The sequence below is a fragment of the Typopeltis vanoorti genome, chromosome 7, assembly GCF_054136105.1.
Source record: "Typopeltis vanoorti isolate ZY-2024b chromosome 7, IOZ_Tvanoo_1.0, whole genome shotgun sequence".
Lineage (NCBI taxonomy): Eukaryota > Metazoa > Arthropoda > Arachnida > Uropygi > Thelyphonidae > Typopeltis > Typopeltis vanoorti.
Window position 1 is genome coordinate 115,975,916 of NC_143555.1, and position 15,792 is coordinate 115,991,707.

General features: G+C 38.1%; 1 protein-coding gene across 1 annotated transcript in view; it reads left to right on the plus strand.

Moving 5' to 3' along the window:
• The window catches only part of LOC150104989 (electroneutral sodium bicarbonate exchanger 1-like), a 510,613-nt gene that overhangs the window by 271,803 nt on the left and 223,018 nt on the right, over positions 1-15,792 (plus strand). Inside the window, exons 13-14 of the mRNA XM_090395098.1 lie at positions 5,044-5,177; positions 15,021-15,198. Coding sequence (XP_090251224.1) covers positions 5,044-5,177; positions 15,021-15,198 — 312 coding nt within the window. The remainder of the gene's footprint in view (positions 1-5,043; positions 5,178-15,020; positions 15,199-15,792) is intronic.

Here is a 15,792-nt window from a genome sequence, read left to right on the forward strand (position 1 = left end):
ATCTGTCCAGTCTTGTGTATGTATATGTGTGTAAATGTATGTACAGGGTGTTCGGGATAAATTTGACAGTTTCGTAAGGAAAAAGAAAATCTTCTTTGTATCTATTAAATTTAATGAATTGACAAAAAACATTACAGGCAGAGTTAATTACAATACTATCAACAAGATTTACTCAAAATAGCCACCATTAGCATCGATCACAGCTTCAATCCTGCTTCGGAACCTCGAACAAGCTGATGCTACAGTCTCCCTGGGAAGGGCCGCAAAAACTGTTTTAATTTTATCCATTAACTGGGCTTTTGTATTACTGGAAGTGCGATTGGTGTCTTTTTCAACTGCGCCCCATACAAAATAATCCATGGGGTTAAGGTCTGGGGAGTTTGGAGGCCAAACATTTGGACTGGTGAAGTCGTAGAAATTTTCAGACAACCATTTTTGACTTTTCCCAGAGGTGTGGCAAGGGGCCGAATCCTGCTGCCATACATACGGCCTACCATTGGCTACCCTTGTTATCCAGGGCTTGACTACAGTGTTTAGCAACTCCACGTAGCCATCTGAAGTCAGCCAGGGATCTTCAACACCTGTTCCTGCAGATTTGCGAGGAATTCTGCTGTACGAACGCAATCAGATCGTCTGCTAGGGATCTTTCTTCTCGCTACATCCTCGTAGTCACCATTGCAAGTCTCTAGTTCATGCCTGATTGTTTTTACTGTATTCAGGGAGCATTGGGCAGCAGTCGAAATATCCTTATTTTGATGGCCGGCACGAATCATCATGATACAAGTTATTCTCTTCCATGATTCAGGTGGGTTCCAGCTATCCATCCTTTCTGACATCTTGTATATGAATGAAGAAGGGTCCAACCTTTTAAATGAAGAGAAGTGTGTGTTAATACATGTAACTTACGGAAAAATATAATTAATTATAAATATGTCAAATTTATCCCGAACACCCTGTATATGTATGTAAGAGTCCTCTATTCATTTGTTTTTCCACTTGCTCTCCTCGGACAGCCACCTGAAGAGGTGACTGGCTGGGGAGAGTTGAAGAAAAGAACGGATGGAGTGAGGAAATGTCGGAGATCTGCTTGGTTTCTTGCTATTGAGTGAGGCCAAGTAGATCGACTGAGGCCTCTTTACCTAACTACCACTATCAACTCTACCTTTCTACTCCTCTCTTACTATCAAGCTGGCTCTCAGCACAACTTTTTACTCTAAAAAGGTCAATGATGAGATGATATGAACTCACATTCTACCTCATTAAAGGTCGAAACCGGTCTGGGTAGTGGCCCCTTGCCTTTAATACAAAACATCACATCATACATCCCCTTCTTGGAGATGTGTTTTGGCATTAAGGGTAAATATTAAGATTAGTGATCAGAACTTGCTCCACCTTTACCACGAGTTGCCTTGGTCTTGCACTACCTGTGGGATCAGCTAGTCTTGCATAAATTGCAGGTGCAAACTTGACATTATGTCTGTTTGCTTACTTGGAAAAAATGGAGTAAAACCAGGTTTAAAATTGCTTGGTATCTTTAACATAATTATACCCAGGAAAAAAATACTTTCTACATTTAGATCTCCTCCTGAGATTTTTATTTAATAAGGTTAAAACACCTTATGGTAACTTGTTTTGGTAAAATACTTACAAGCTCTGCATTACTGAATCTTGGTATAAATCTTGGTATTTCTAGCCTGGCTCCCACTGATAGGCCAGTGATGAAAGGCATGAACTCCCATTCTACCTCAATAAAGGTCGAAACCGGTCTGGGTAGTGGCCCCTTGCCTTTAATACAAAACATCATACATCCCCTTCTTGGAGATGTGTTTTGGCATTAAGGGTAAATATTAAGATTAGTGATCAGAGCTTGCCCCACCTTTACCATGAGTTGCCTTGGTCTTGCACTACCTGTGGGATCAGCTAGTCTTGCATCAATTGCAGGCGCAAACTTGACATTTTGTCTGTTTGCTCACTTGGGAAAAATGGAGTAAAACCAAGTTTAAAATTGCTTGGTATCTTTAACATATATATATCTTTAACATATTTAACATATATATATCGTTTTCTCATATAGATGACGCAATCTCGATCCCATGCTTCTGAAGTATGGCAAAATATTTCTCCTATAACACATTTATAATGCCTGAATTCATTCATATGCAATAAATAAAGAGAGGAATAAAATCACCAGAATGCAAAATCATGTTAGCTCATATGTGATTTTTCACAAGCTGAACTATGCATTGTGCTACTGAGTAACACCAAATAACACTCGAAAAAAGCCACCCGGTGGAACATAACGATCTGCTGAGGAATCTATAAAACACACATGCATCTCAACTTTTCTCTCCAATACACACACACACACACACACACATGTTGTCCTAGAGTGTATATTGTATTGCTGTTCTCCAGAGATTGTGTTTACTTTTCCAAATAAGTATTAAATACAGCATCCCAAACACGAACAAGTGTTTATAAGAATCCAAGTAGTAAACGAAAAAGGAAAGCCATACGTAGAGGATAAGCTTGAACTAATAAAACATTCTGAAAGAAAAGAGATTCATGAGAACAATTGGCCTAATGGAATTCAGATTGCACACCATCAGTGGTAACGCTATTAAAATAAAGGAAACTTGTTTAGCAGGTATAACTGAGAGAGTGCTGCAAAGTTGATTAGAACAAGACCTAAAGAAATACAGTATTCATTGTAGTATGTATTTATTAGGAATTAATGATGTTTAAAAGTGTAGATGCATTTTTCTTTTTTTAGTGTACATTATAACTTGCAAGACTATATAGATTTTGAGCATTCTTCCTCTAACCCTATCGCATGAAATTCTATAACACAGTAATTTTTAGACATAGGGGAAATGACAGTGGGGGGAGGAGACTCCATTTCTCAAGCCATTCAGATAAGAAATTACAGAAACAACTGTAGGTTATTGACAAAATATATTAAAACCTGGTGAATAAGGGAACAAATACAAAATGGTCAATTCCTGTTCTTGTACCTTTTCAGTTCTTTTTCTCATTGGGTTTTAAATTTAACTTGCTAATTTTAAGTCTGTACTATGTGACTTATTCTCAGTTTCTGTGTGATTTTATTGGTCTGCATACTTTAATAAATTATGTGACTTTTTTTTAATTATCTATTTATAATGGAAGTGAAATCTGGACAATAAAACAAAAAGAAAAACAAAGATTAATAACAACAGAAATGAAGTTTATGAGAAAAACTGCGAAGTATACTCTATTTGATTACAAAAGAAACAAAGAAATTATGAAAGAATTAAACCAAGAACCAGTAATAGAAAAAAATTTTAAAAAAAATATAAACATAAATGGATGGAATACGTTCAAAGAATGAAAATAGAAAGATTACCTAAACAAGCCTTAAAGTACAAGCTATTAGGAAAAAGAAAACCAGGACGTCCTCTTAAACAATTCAACGATGACTTCTAAGGCTGGAACAGGCCACGCTAGGCCTAAATCCTTGATATGCATGATGATGATGATCTAGTTATCATTTTTTTAGAGTTTCTGTTTATAATATATGGACTATTTGCTTCTACATTGCTACAGCTCTATAACTGTGCATAATTTATCATCATCAATTTCTTGATATGCACCCCCTCAGCTTGTCATTCTAAATGAATTTCAATATTATGCAGCTGTTTCATTAGCTCTTAAACTTGGCCTGTTTTTCTTGTTTAAATATACATTTAAAAAATACATTAAAGTGAGTTATTTATTTATAAATAACTAAATTGGCCAGCCTTGCTGGCAGAGTGGTTATCGTGTCCACTCTCCAGTCAAGAGGCTGCGAGTTCGAATCCCACCGTGGGCACGGATGTTTGTGATTGTCTGTGGAAATACTAGTGGTAATACTAGTGGTGGTCGGCATTAGATGGCGTTGGTGTAGTTACGGTCCGTTGGTGGATTGTGAGTGGTGGAAGCAGAGTTGTAGAGTAGATGCCTCCAGGGAGTCCAAAGACTCCCTCGATGAGTCTTTGGACTCCCTGGAGGTGACTAATAATAATAATAATAATAATAATAATAATAAACCACTTTGTCTTATTTGAGATTTGTGGCAATGGGAATCCGTCAGCTTCTGTGATGATTGCCATCATTATGTACTAATTCTAGAAGCATCATGAATAATGAGCAGGCATCAGTGAGGAAGATGTACTCATGAAAATAGACTGCAAGATGAATAATATTTTTAGGCTTGACATAGAGAGAGAGAGAGAGAGAAGTGCAATAACGAAAGAATTAGTAACAACACCTGTTGATATTTCCTACTAAAATAGCAATAATTAATTTTAGCACATCAATGTGTGTGTGCGTGTGTGTGAAGTAAAAAGAAAGGTTAAAATGTTTTTTAAACAAATGAAGGGCACAGTTTCTTTGGGGAACAGCATTGTGAGTAAGACCATTCTAAAAGACAGAAGTAGATGGAATGAAAGTGAAGGAAGAGATGCTTCTGTGCTAAGTTTGAAGCTCGATAGTTAATGAATATTGACCAGTTCAGCAGAACATTGTTCATTGAGATACCTATAGAAGGGCATAAGGCAGAAACAGAATGTTTGTTTGAAAGTGATTGTAATGAATATGAGAGAGAGGAGATGCTGAAATAATACCATTGTTCAATAAGATGAAAGTTATTTTGCTAATTTCAGTTATTTTATTTTATTTTTTATTTTTATTTACTTTTTTTATTTTTGGAAAAAGCTTTTTTTTATCTTGCTTTTGCTTTCATACAAGATATGATTACTTTCTGAGGAATAACTTTAACTACAATTTTTCATTATTCATTTATACTTTATTCACTACTTTGAGTAATTAATGAAATTTCTTTTGCAGTTTTCAGAAGGTTGTACAAATTGATCTAATTTAAGCAAATTGACTGAGCAGTATTGTATTAGTCATTTGATTGTTTTATTTAAGTTGTAGATATTTTATATAATGCATTTGTAAAAAAAAAAATAATAATAATAATAAGAGAATGGAATTATATTTTTACCAACACTTTTGTTTCAGGCAGCAATGGAGTGTTTATTATCTGGTGCAATATGTGGGATAGTCTATGGTTTATTTAGTGGTCAGCCTATGACAATCCTTGGCAATACAGGTCCAGTGTTGATTTTTGAATCAATTGTTTATGAGATGTGTAGGTGAGAATTTTTTTATTTTCATTTAACATCTAGTTACTAGACTGAAACTGAAAAACACAACACCTTAACACACACACACACACACACACACACACACACACACACACACACACACACACTCTCTCTCTCTCTCTCTCTCTCTCCCCAGGGAGAAGGCAAAATATGAAGCCTATTCAAGCACTTAAAAGCTGGTGAGAAATACATGGCTGTTTTTATTACTCCTCTTAGTGCATTACACATAAAAGCAGACCATGTTCCATACTTGTATTTGTCCTGTTTCCTATAAAATTGCCTGTATGTAAATATAAGCACAATTATACTATATATGTTGCTCATATATTCATATAAAACTAAACAAATGTATGTAGCATGGCTGTGAATATATGATCATTATTATTAGTGTTATTAGTATTATTATACATAAAGAAATGTATATGTCAGCCAGAAGATGTAAATCAGTTATTGACTACATTATCACAAATTTTAAATTAGCTGAAATAATCCTAGATATAAGAACATATTGAGTCTTTGAATTAAATTCTGATCATTATTATTGAACCTGCCAGTCAGCTGACTAATCATGGGAGGTTCACTCAACTGAAACATATTTATCATACCAAATCTTAAGATCCTTAACACTCTTTGCATTAACAACACATTCTACTGATGTGTTCCATTCATTGACAATTCTCCATGTAAAAGGTCTACTCCTCACACCCCCTCTTCACCACATCCTTGCATAACTTCCAGGGATGCCCTCCCCCGCACCTGCTCTTTTTATAATCCCATCTGGATTAATTTGATAAAATCCTCTCACTAACTTAAATGTCTCTATCATGCTGCAGAAACACAAGCCTTTCTGCTTCTGTCTGCAGGAAACATATTTAAAATCCAGAAAGGACCCTACCTTAAGGAATTTCATTGTTGAATGCAAAGACAGAACTGAAGATGGTCCCTCTCATGGTGCAGTAGCTATCCTAGTGGGTAGTGATACTCCTTTCCATCATGTTCAGCTTAATACTGCTCTGAAAACAGTAGCAATTTGTCTGTCCATGGGATTTCCTATTATAGTATGTTCAGTTTATTTATCACTGGGTGCTGAGTTAAATCAATCTTATTATTATTATTATTATTATGTGACACCTTCAGGGAGCCCAAAGACTCATCGAGGGAGAGCGTGCCAACAGCATCGAACGATTCATCCCTTCCAACTACCCACACTCAAACTTGCTTAACTTTTTGCGTGAGGCATTAGTAGCAGAGGCTCTACCAATTGACCAACCTTTACTGAAGATAACCTTATCTTGCAACTGCCTTAGCCCATATCTTCTCGTGGGCAACTCTAATGGGCACAGCCCTCTGTGAGATAATGAACATAAATGGACAAGGTTGTATCATTGAATGAATCCTTGAAAATAATGACCTCTCCCTTTTAAATAATGGACTCAATAGTTTCTTCTGTATACCTACCCGCTCATATTCTGCAATAGATTTTGCAATCTGCTCGTGTGGGATGTTGAAGAGAACATATACGGAGGTGATCATTTTCCTGTTATTTGCACATTGTCTTCACAGGAAAGGTGTTCTCTTACATGGATGCCTATGTGGAAAATGTACCAAGCTGACTGGAATAATATTTCCCATCTTGCAAAATTTAATTTTGATGCAGTTAGACACCTATCATTGAAGCAGTAAAGTATGTAACAGATTGCATTGTCCAGGCAGCAACAGCCTTACTTCCAAAGAAAAAACCATGGGATATATTTCATAGATAATAACCCACTATATCAAACTTATTAGCCTTTGAATGTCCTCAGGCTGAAGCACATTATGTGAGACATCAGTCAAAAGCAATCTTTGATCTAGTTTACATTACTGATTAATCAAACAACTAGTGCAAAAATTGTATGGGACAAAATCCAGAAAATGAAAGGTAGATACAGAACATACCATTTTTCTACCTCAGACCATAATGGATGTGTTTTTGCTGATCCCAAATCTACTGCAGACACTATAGGAGAAAATTTTGCCAGAATCTCAGTAACAGCTTCATATTCCCCTTTCAATATGAAAATTCAGGAGGAATTTTCATATTGAAAGAGAAACAGGAGTTAAATTTTTATACCAAAAGACTTGAGCCATATAATCAGCCATTTGTCAGTCTCTTATGATTTCTTTGTTTGAATTTTAGTGAATGTGAATAGAGATAGTGGAATCCATGGAAGTGCTTATGCCATAAGCAATAATAATAATATAGGATTCTTGGACATTTATGTATAAATATTTATTTATAAAATATATTAAAAAATATTTATAAAATATATTTAAAAAATAAATAAATAATTATAAAAAAAGAGAGAGGAGAGAATGAAGGAGAGTGAGAATCTAAGTGGTGAGTGGGAGTATATCCATATGGCAACTTATACATTGGGTAGAAAGAGTATTAAAATGAGATGAGAGAATGAACGACGGGAAGAAAGTGGCTGTGAGAGGGAAGTTATACATGTGTCACCCTATTCAGATGAATTTCATTGGCTATGTGTATGCGTTTGACCACATTATTTCAAATGAGCTTTGATTGTTTAAGCACTGAGTTAGTTGGTTTTGACTCTGGAAGCAAGGCGATTTTTCCCTTCAACCCCCCCCCCTCCAAAAAAAAAAAAACCCAACCTCAAATGCATTATTGTTATGTGTGCTCTCAACATATCAATTCGGGTTTTTTGTGAATTTATGACATTGCCATCATAGACATATTTTATTTTTCTTGTAGAAGGCTGACAAAAAAAAAAAATAATAATAATAATTATTATTATTATTTTGGTAACCTTTATGGAGTCAACAGACTCAGACTCATTATGGGAGGCCAACTCAAGTAGCAACACTGTCATAACAAGCTTTGAAGTTATTTATGCTGCCCTCATTCACAGTGTACTCTGGCAGTGCATTCCACTTGCAACTCTCCACATAAAAAAATGTACTCCTCACACCCTTCTTCATCACAGGTATGGTGCTAGAGTTGCTGAAGCACGTGGTGGTGGTGGATTTGAGCTGTGATAAAAAAAAAGTGTTTTAAACAGTGTATAGTGTGAATTCTTTCATGAATTGTGCTATATTTTTTCCTCAGTAACACAACTGTTCTTTACCGGTGCTACTTTCAGAGTTTCGTTGTTATATATTGTGTTATTTTTGGGTTACCGAGAAGGCGAGATCAGATTCAGACGCATCAGCAGTGGAAGAGAAGATATATAGCGTTTATATATATTTAGCATTTAGTTTAGTTCCTCAGCAGTAAGTGAATGATGGCAGCTGCAGCTTCAATTACAAATGCCATGTCACCAAGTCCTCCGCTGTTTAAGGACTCTATTTTGCGTAACATAATAAAGGATTTTGTGGCATGCAGTGCTTGCAATATGTATGCATCCCAGGAGTTGGATATGTGGCGAGTGAAAGAGGGGGGGGGGGAGTGTGAATATGTGCAAAATGTAGGCAATGGGAGGAATTTAATGAATTAGATATTTCGATAACCGACCTTTTTTTGCATCAGGGAAATGAATGTCAGGAGACGAGTAGTGTGATAGGAGAGAATGGCAAGCAAAATATGAATGAAAAAATAAGAGTCGGGAGTGTGGAAAGCGGAAAGCTTGAATGATTGTGAAGTTTTTGGAGATGGTCTTGATTGGGAGAATGAATGGTGAGTAAGAGTGACTAATTTGCAGAGAGAGAGAGAGATAGATGAGCTGAAAGAGGAGGTGGAATGCCTCGGGAACGAGATGAGCTTAGGCATATGGAAGAGATGAATGCAAGGCGAATCAGAGTAGGAGTGAGAGAGTGTGTTATAGAAATGATAGAAGAGGAGAGAATAGAAACAGTAGGAGAGAGGAAATGAGAGAGGTATGAGAATGACAGAATAGTAGAGAATAGGAGCAGTCTAAGAGAGGAAATGAGAAGAATGTGAGGGAGTGCTGGAACCAGGGACAGAGTGATGCCAGGACAGTAGGTAAGTAGGGAACACAGAGAGAAAGGGTTAGAGGAGAGAGAGTGAGGGATGCAGGTGCACAATCAAGGAACAGAGTGGTAAGAGGTGTGATGTATGGAGATTCGATGATCCATGGTGTGCAAGATAGAATGCCAGAGGAGTGTTTGCCTGGAGGGACGATAGAAAGTGTGGCTATGGGAATTAAGAGGGGTGAAAGGGATGGATGAAATGATTGTGTTGGTGGACACGAATGACTTGAGAGGCAATGTAAATTAGGCGGTGAGAGATCTGAGATTCTTGCTTGAAGTTGTACAAAAGAAAACACAGAGAGAGGAAAGATTGTGTGTGTCTGTGTGTTGCCCAGGTATGATATTGATGAGCTGAGCAGAAGAGCAGTAATACTGAATAGCATAATAGGCAGAATGTGTCAGAATAGAGGATTGTAATATGTGGATGCTTGGAGGGCATTTGAGGATAGAAGGGAACTGTATGCGAGAGACCGCTTGCATTTGAATGAGGGAAAGACGAAGGCATCTGGAGAGAGAGAGAGAGAGAGAGAGAGAGATGCTGTTTTCTGAACGATTCGGTGTGTCAATGCAGGGAAACTAAAATACCCAGGATGGATGGTAGGTAGCAGGGGTGGCCTCTTGTGGGAATGGGTGCTTGGGGGAAGGAGGACGACATCAGGTAACACTGAGTCCAGTGAGGTCTGGAGGGGATAATGATAGGTATAGAAGCAGTGACATTTTTATGATTTATACTAATGCCAGAAGTATCCAAAATAAAGGAGATGAATTGGTGGCACTGATAGCATCAGCCAGGGCAAAGATTATTGGGATTACTGAGGTGTGGTTGACAGAAGAGGATATAATAACAGGAATAGAAGTAGCAGGGTACAGCATTTTCAGCAGGATAGGAAGGGAAAGCTTGGTTGTGGAGTACTTCATATGATAAATAATGACTTATGTCCTCAAGAGTGGAGGCTTTGGAAGGCAGTGACACTAATGATTTTGAAAGCATATGGTGTGAGGTAGAGGTGGCCAAGACAGGATATTTAGTAGGGTGTTGCTACAAACCAAGGAGCACAGAGGGTGGGGAGCAGAAGATGTTTAGGCAGTTGAGCTTGGCAAGAAGAATGATTGTTATGGGAGATTTTAGCTACAGCAGTATAAGCTGGGAAGAGGAAAATGTACGTAGTAATAAGGGAATGGAATTTCTATTATTCTTGAGGGACAAATGTCTTAGGCAACATGTAATACAGGGAACAAGAGGTTCAAGAGTTTTGGATTTGGTCATAGCATCAGAAGAGCTGATAATAACTGAGATGACATCTCTCCCACCAATTGGAGACAGTGACCATGTGGTTTTGACTTGGAAGATGAATAGACATGCAGGAGTATCAAAGAGACAGGAATGTATGTGGAATTATAAGGTAGGTGATTATAATACTCTTAGATATCAACTTGGAGAGGTTTCATGGAGGGTGCAATTGGAAGGTCAGGATATCATTAGTGCTTGAGAAATTGTGAAGGAATATTTGTTAGCAGCTGTAAACTATTCCACGAGTGAAGCAGCAGAAACAATTTGGTGTACAAGTGGATGACAAACAATATCAAACAGGAACTGCAGTTGAAAAAGAAATTATGGAAGAGATATAAGGAGAGGAGTGGAGAGCAGATGCATGAAGAATATAAGACGCAGGCCTGGAGAGTGGACAAGTAAATACAGAAAATAATAATAACTTCCAGGAGTGGCCTCTCGTTCTTCCCATCTTAACATCCACTCTTTTTATAAGTCCTTCTGTTTTTAATCTGAGAACTAGGTGACAAAATCTGAGTGCTATAGTCCATATGTGTTTGACCAGTGCTTTATATAGAGGTCGCACCACCTCCTTATCCACATGTCAGTTTACTTTTAATTATAGCAGAAACACGTGTTCCTCAGAATGTACAATTGTACATTCTGAGGAACTGCAAATGTACAATTGCAATATATCTATCTATATAAAAATATAAGATAATGTGCAATGTCAAATGTGTATGTAAGATGCTAAAAACGTAATATTTGCATTTGATTTTTGGAATATTCACTGTGTATGTTTTGTATTGAATATAAATAAGGAACACGTGTCGAAGTGGACAGTGGACTCTCCAATCCACTGTCCACTTCAAGATCTCGAATCTCATCCACTTCATGAAGTACAGCTCTACCAATACAGTATGTAGCTTTATATCCCTGTATCCCAAAGTGTCACCTTGCATTTATTAATATTAAAACTGCAACCCTACTTATTTGTCCAAACTAAAAGTCTGATCAAATCTTTCTGTAGAGAATTAACATCAGCATTACTTCTGTTAATTCTACCTAACTTTGCACCAGCAAACATTTGAAGATCCCCAGTCAATATACATGATATATTATTAACAAATAACTTAAACAGTAGGGGCCCAAGAACAGAATCCTCAGGCATGCCACTGGTCGCCTAACTTTTCTGAAACACTTCTCCATTATACACAACTTACTGGTATCTTTCAGAATGCCAGTTTTTTCAATCCATCTAACCAATTTACTATCTTATATTATCTTCTGTATACACCAGTTTGTCATAACAACAACAACAACAAGATTTCATTAGCTGATCTTGTAATGTTAAAGATACCAAGCAATTTTAAACCTGGTTTTACTCCATTTTTTCCAAGTAAGCAAACAGACATAATGTCAAGTTTGCGCCTGCAATTTATGCAAGACTAGCTGATCCCACAGGTAGTGCAAGACCAAGGCAACTCATGGTAAAGGTGGAGCAAGCTCTGATCACTAATCTTAATATTTACCCTTAATGCCAAAACACATCTCCAAGAAGGGGATGTATGATGTTTTGTATTAAAGGCAAGGGGCCACTACCCAGACCGGTTTCGACCTTTATTGAGGTCGAATGGGAGTTCATGCCTTTCATCACTGGCCTCTTTAGATTTAAAAAAAAAAGTTGTGCTGAGAGTCAGCTTGATAGTGAGAGAGGAGGAGAAAAGATAGAGTGGATAGTAGTAGATAGTTAAAAGAGGCCTCAGTCGATCTACTTGGCCTGACTTAAATGTCAGCACCAAGCAGATCTCCGACATTATCTCCCTCCATCCGTTCTTTTCAGCTTTTCCCTGGTCAGTCACCTCTTCAGGTGTCTGCCCGAGGAAAGTGGGAAAAAACAAATGAAAGAAGCACCACATGTAAAAGAGGAACTAGTAAATAACATTAAAAATTACATATAACAATTTGTAAGAAACTAGGTAAATTCTGAAATTTCAACCTGAATGACCAGTTTAATACTGAGAAGAGCGGAGGCAGAGCCTGGCCTGGGTGATGCAGCCCACAAGGAGCTGCACTGCCTCGGTGTAAGCCTTCGCAGCCCAGGTTCTCAGGATGCCCCCTCCTGTGTGGAATAGACATAGACCTTTTTTACAACAAAAATTCTAATCTGAAAGAGGACAAAAAGAAGAAAAAACAAACCAGAATTTTTTTTTTTTTTTTTTCCTCCTCTGGCAGATCGATACTAGGAGTCGACTGACTTGTTAGGTGAGGTTTAAATCCTCCTGCTGTCTATTGTTGTGGGTTTTAATGATGAGATCTGCTAATTTGTCTCCACGGACGTGGTTTAGCATGTTGAGGCCTCTGTGCACTGCTAGTCCTCTGCATCGATAAGACCAATGATCTTTTCAGGAGTGATTTCATCTATATTATCGACAAACACGTCGTTCCATTCTGCACTGATGACTCTTGGCCCGTTTTGTCCTGTGAGTGTCAGTTGAATGTCTCCGAATGTTTCTATTGCTTTTCGTAGTCTCGCCTCCTCCTCGGGGATATCTTCTAAGAGATGCAATATAGGTGCATTGGCCTTTGCGTGAGGGAATTTTGTGGGTTCTGAAGTTGACTTTATATTTCCAACTTGTGCTGGACTTCCTTGTTTCGATTTTTTAATATTTACTTCTTCAGGGCTGGCTGGCCTCTTTTGTGTGGTTTCTGCATTGTTGATTTCCATATCTACTGCCTCCGTGTCCTCGTCTATTGTGACTGCAGTGATAGTTCCGTTTTGTTGGTGCTGCTGGTTATTTTCGGTTGCTACGTCTGTAACGGCGGTTTGATCGGTGGCCAGTTCCTCCTGCCCTTCATCTCTCCTGGTTGCAGGCTTCTCCACTGGTGTACTTGGCAGTGTTTCGGAGGTGGCAGCATGATTCTTTGTTGTTTCCTCATGCGTGGCCTTCAGGGTGGGGAAATCATTCGGTTCTGCGCCAATAACATTTTGGGCTGTTGTTTCCATGTTGGGCGTAATAGTGCCTCCCAATTTTTCGGCCAGATTTCTGTCCGGACAGGTGTCTATTTTATGGCCGTTAATGCCGAATTTTAGGCATGCCGATTGGCACTGTGCTAGTGTATGACCCGCTGTTAGGCAGTTCTTACACTTTAACTTCGGGCACTGGGCCCCGAGATGAGTCAGGGCTCCACATTTAAAACATTGCCTCTTTACTCCCGGGTAACTCACCATTACCCTGGCCGATCCGATCATTACAAAATTCGGAACTTCTGTTTTCATCGTTAACAAGAACGTGACTTCCCCCGACATCCATTCAGGGTAGTCAACGTCTTTGCCTACTTGGACATCTCGTACGGTTCCCCATTTCGAAAAGACTTGATTAATTATGTCGTTGCCTCCTTCTATGTATTCCAGAGGGAATCGCTCTATTCTCATCTTTTTAGAGATGCTACCAACGACAAAAGGATGGCAAAGTTTCCCTTCACACTCAACCCCTTTGAGTAGTTTCTCCCTTGTTGTTGTATTTTTACAAACTACTTGATATCTGCCACCCCCATAGGGGGTAAAGCCAGAAATATTATCTGCCCCTACGCAGTCAATTAGCGCTTTCGCAAACGTCCTCTTGTGTACACTTGTGTCGATTTCGAACCCGAGGGTTCTTACTCTCGGTAGAGCCGAAGACATACTTCAAAAAAAAAAAAAGGGGAAGAGTAGACCCTTGTATGATCCAAGCCCACAAAAGGACAGACCTGTAGAAAAGGCCAAGCTTTCCCTGTTTGCAGATAAGAAAAACCTGTTAAACTTAGGTACAGGGGGAACACAAAGAACCAAAGAAGAAAAAAAAAAAGACAAAGGGTTCTTACCAAGGCAGCAGGACTGTAATAGGAGCTCTCTCTTGGGGTCTGGAAACTGGAATCCAAGGCTGGGATACTTTCACTGCAGAGCTGGAACATGGAGCTTTCTCTCGGGGCCGCTAAATCTGGGATCTGGGACTTGTCTCATCAGTGGGAGCCAGGCTAGAAATACCAAGATTTAGTAATGCAGAGCTTGTAAGTATTTTACCAAAACAAGTTACCATAAGGTGTTATAACCTTATTAAATAAAAATCTCAGGAGGAGATATAGATGTAGAAAGTATTTTTAACTTGGGTATAGTTATGTTAAAGATACCAAGCAATTTTAAACCTGGTTTTACTCCATTTTTTCCAAGTAAGCAAACAGACATAATGTCAAGTTTGCACCTGCAATTCTCGCTCTCACACTCTATCAGGCAATGCATTCCATGGTTCAACCATCCTCCATGCAAAGAAACCACTCCTTACCCTCTTGCTTACAGTTTCTTTTTGTAACTTCCAGGGATGACCCCCCTTGTCATCACAGGAAGTAGGTTTGCAAGGAAAAGGTGACTGAATTATCAGGATAAAAATTTTAAATTTAAATATATATTGTATTTTAAATTTATTGTCAAGTCATCAGTAGTAAACTATTTGATGGACTGCTTTACAAAATATTTTTAGTAACTCTAATATTGTAAATAATCTAAATGAAGTGCTTTTTTAATTTGTTAGAGAGCAGCATCTAGACTATTTGCCTCTCCGCCTGTGGATTGGTTTATGGATGTCACTGATTCTTATTATTAGTGTTGCATTTGATGTCAGTGTGCTTGTATGTTATATTACGCGGTTTACTGAAGAAAGTTTTGCAACCCTAATATCCTTGGTGTTCATCTACCAGTCTTTGGAAAAGGTATGTATTGGTGTAACTCACAAATTTTGGCTCTATGTACTAATTTAATCATGATCAGTCCAAGAGATATAATGACCAGGAATTATTTATTTATATATTTTTCTCGAAGTGCAATTTAAAAGTATGTTGTCCTGCATTTATTAGGTAATTATAATACTCAGTGTATTATAATTTATTATTATTATTAGGCCTCCATGGAGTCAAAAGACTCATCGTGGGAGGTTTTGTGTTCCCTTCTAGGAAACACAAAGTCTATCATACCACTCCTTAAACTCATTGACCATTCTCGCTCTCACCACTCTATCAGGCAATGCATTCCATGGTTCAACCACCCTCCATGCAAAGAAACCATTCCTCACCCTCTTGCTTACAATTTCCTTTCGTAACTTCCAGGGATGGCCCCTTGTCATCACTCCTTCCTGCTGTTCAACCAAGTGAAAGAACTCTCCAGTGTCAACCCTGTAAATACCTTTCAACAGTTTAAAAGTCTCAATCATATCACTTCTTCTTCTATCCACCAAACTCTGCACTCCACATTCCCTCAGCCGATCCTCATAACTAACATTGTACAGTCCTGAAATCATCTTTGTTATC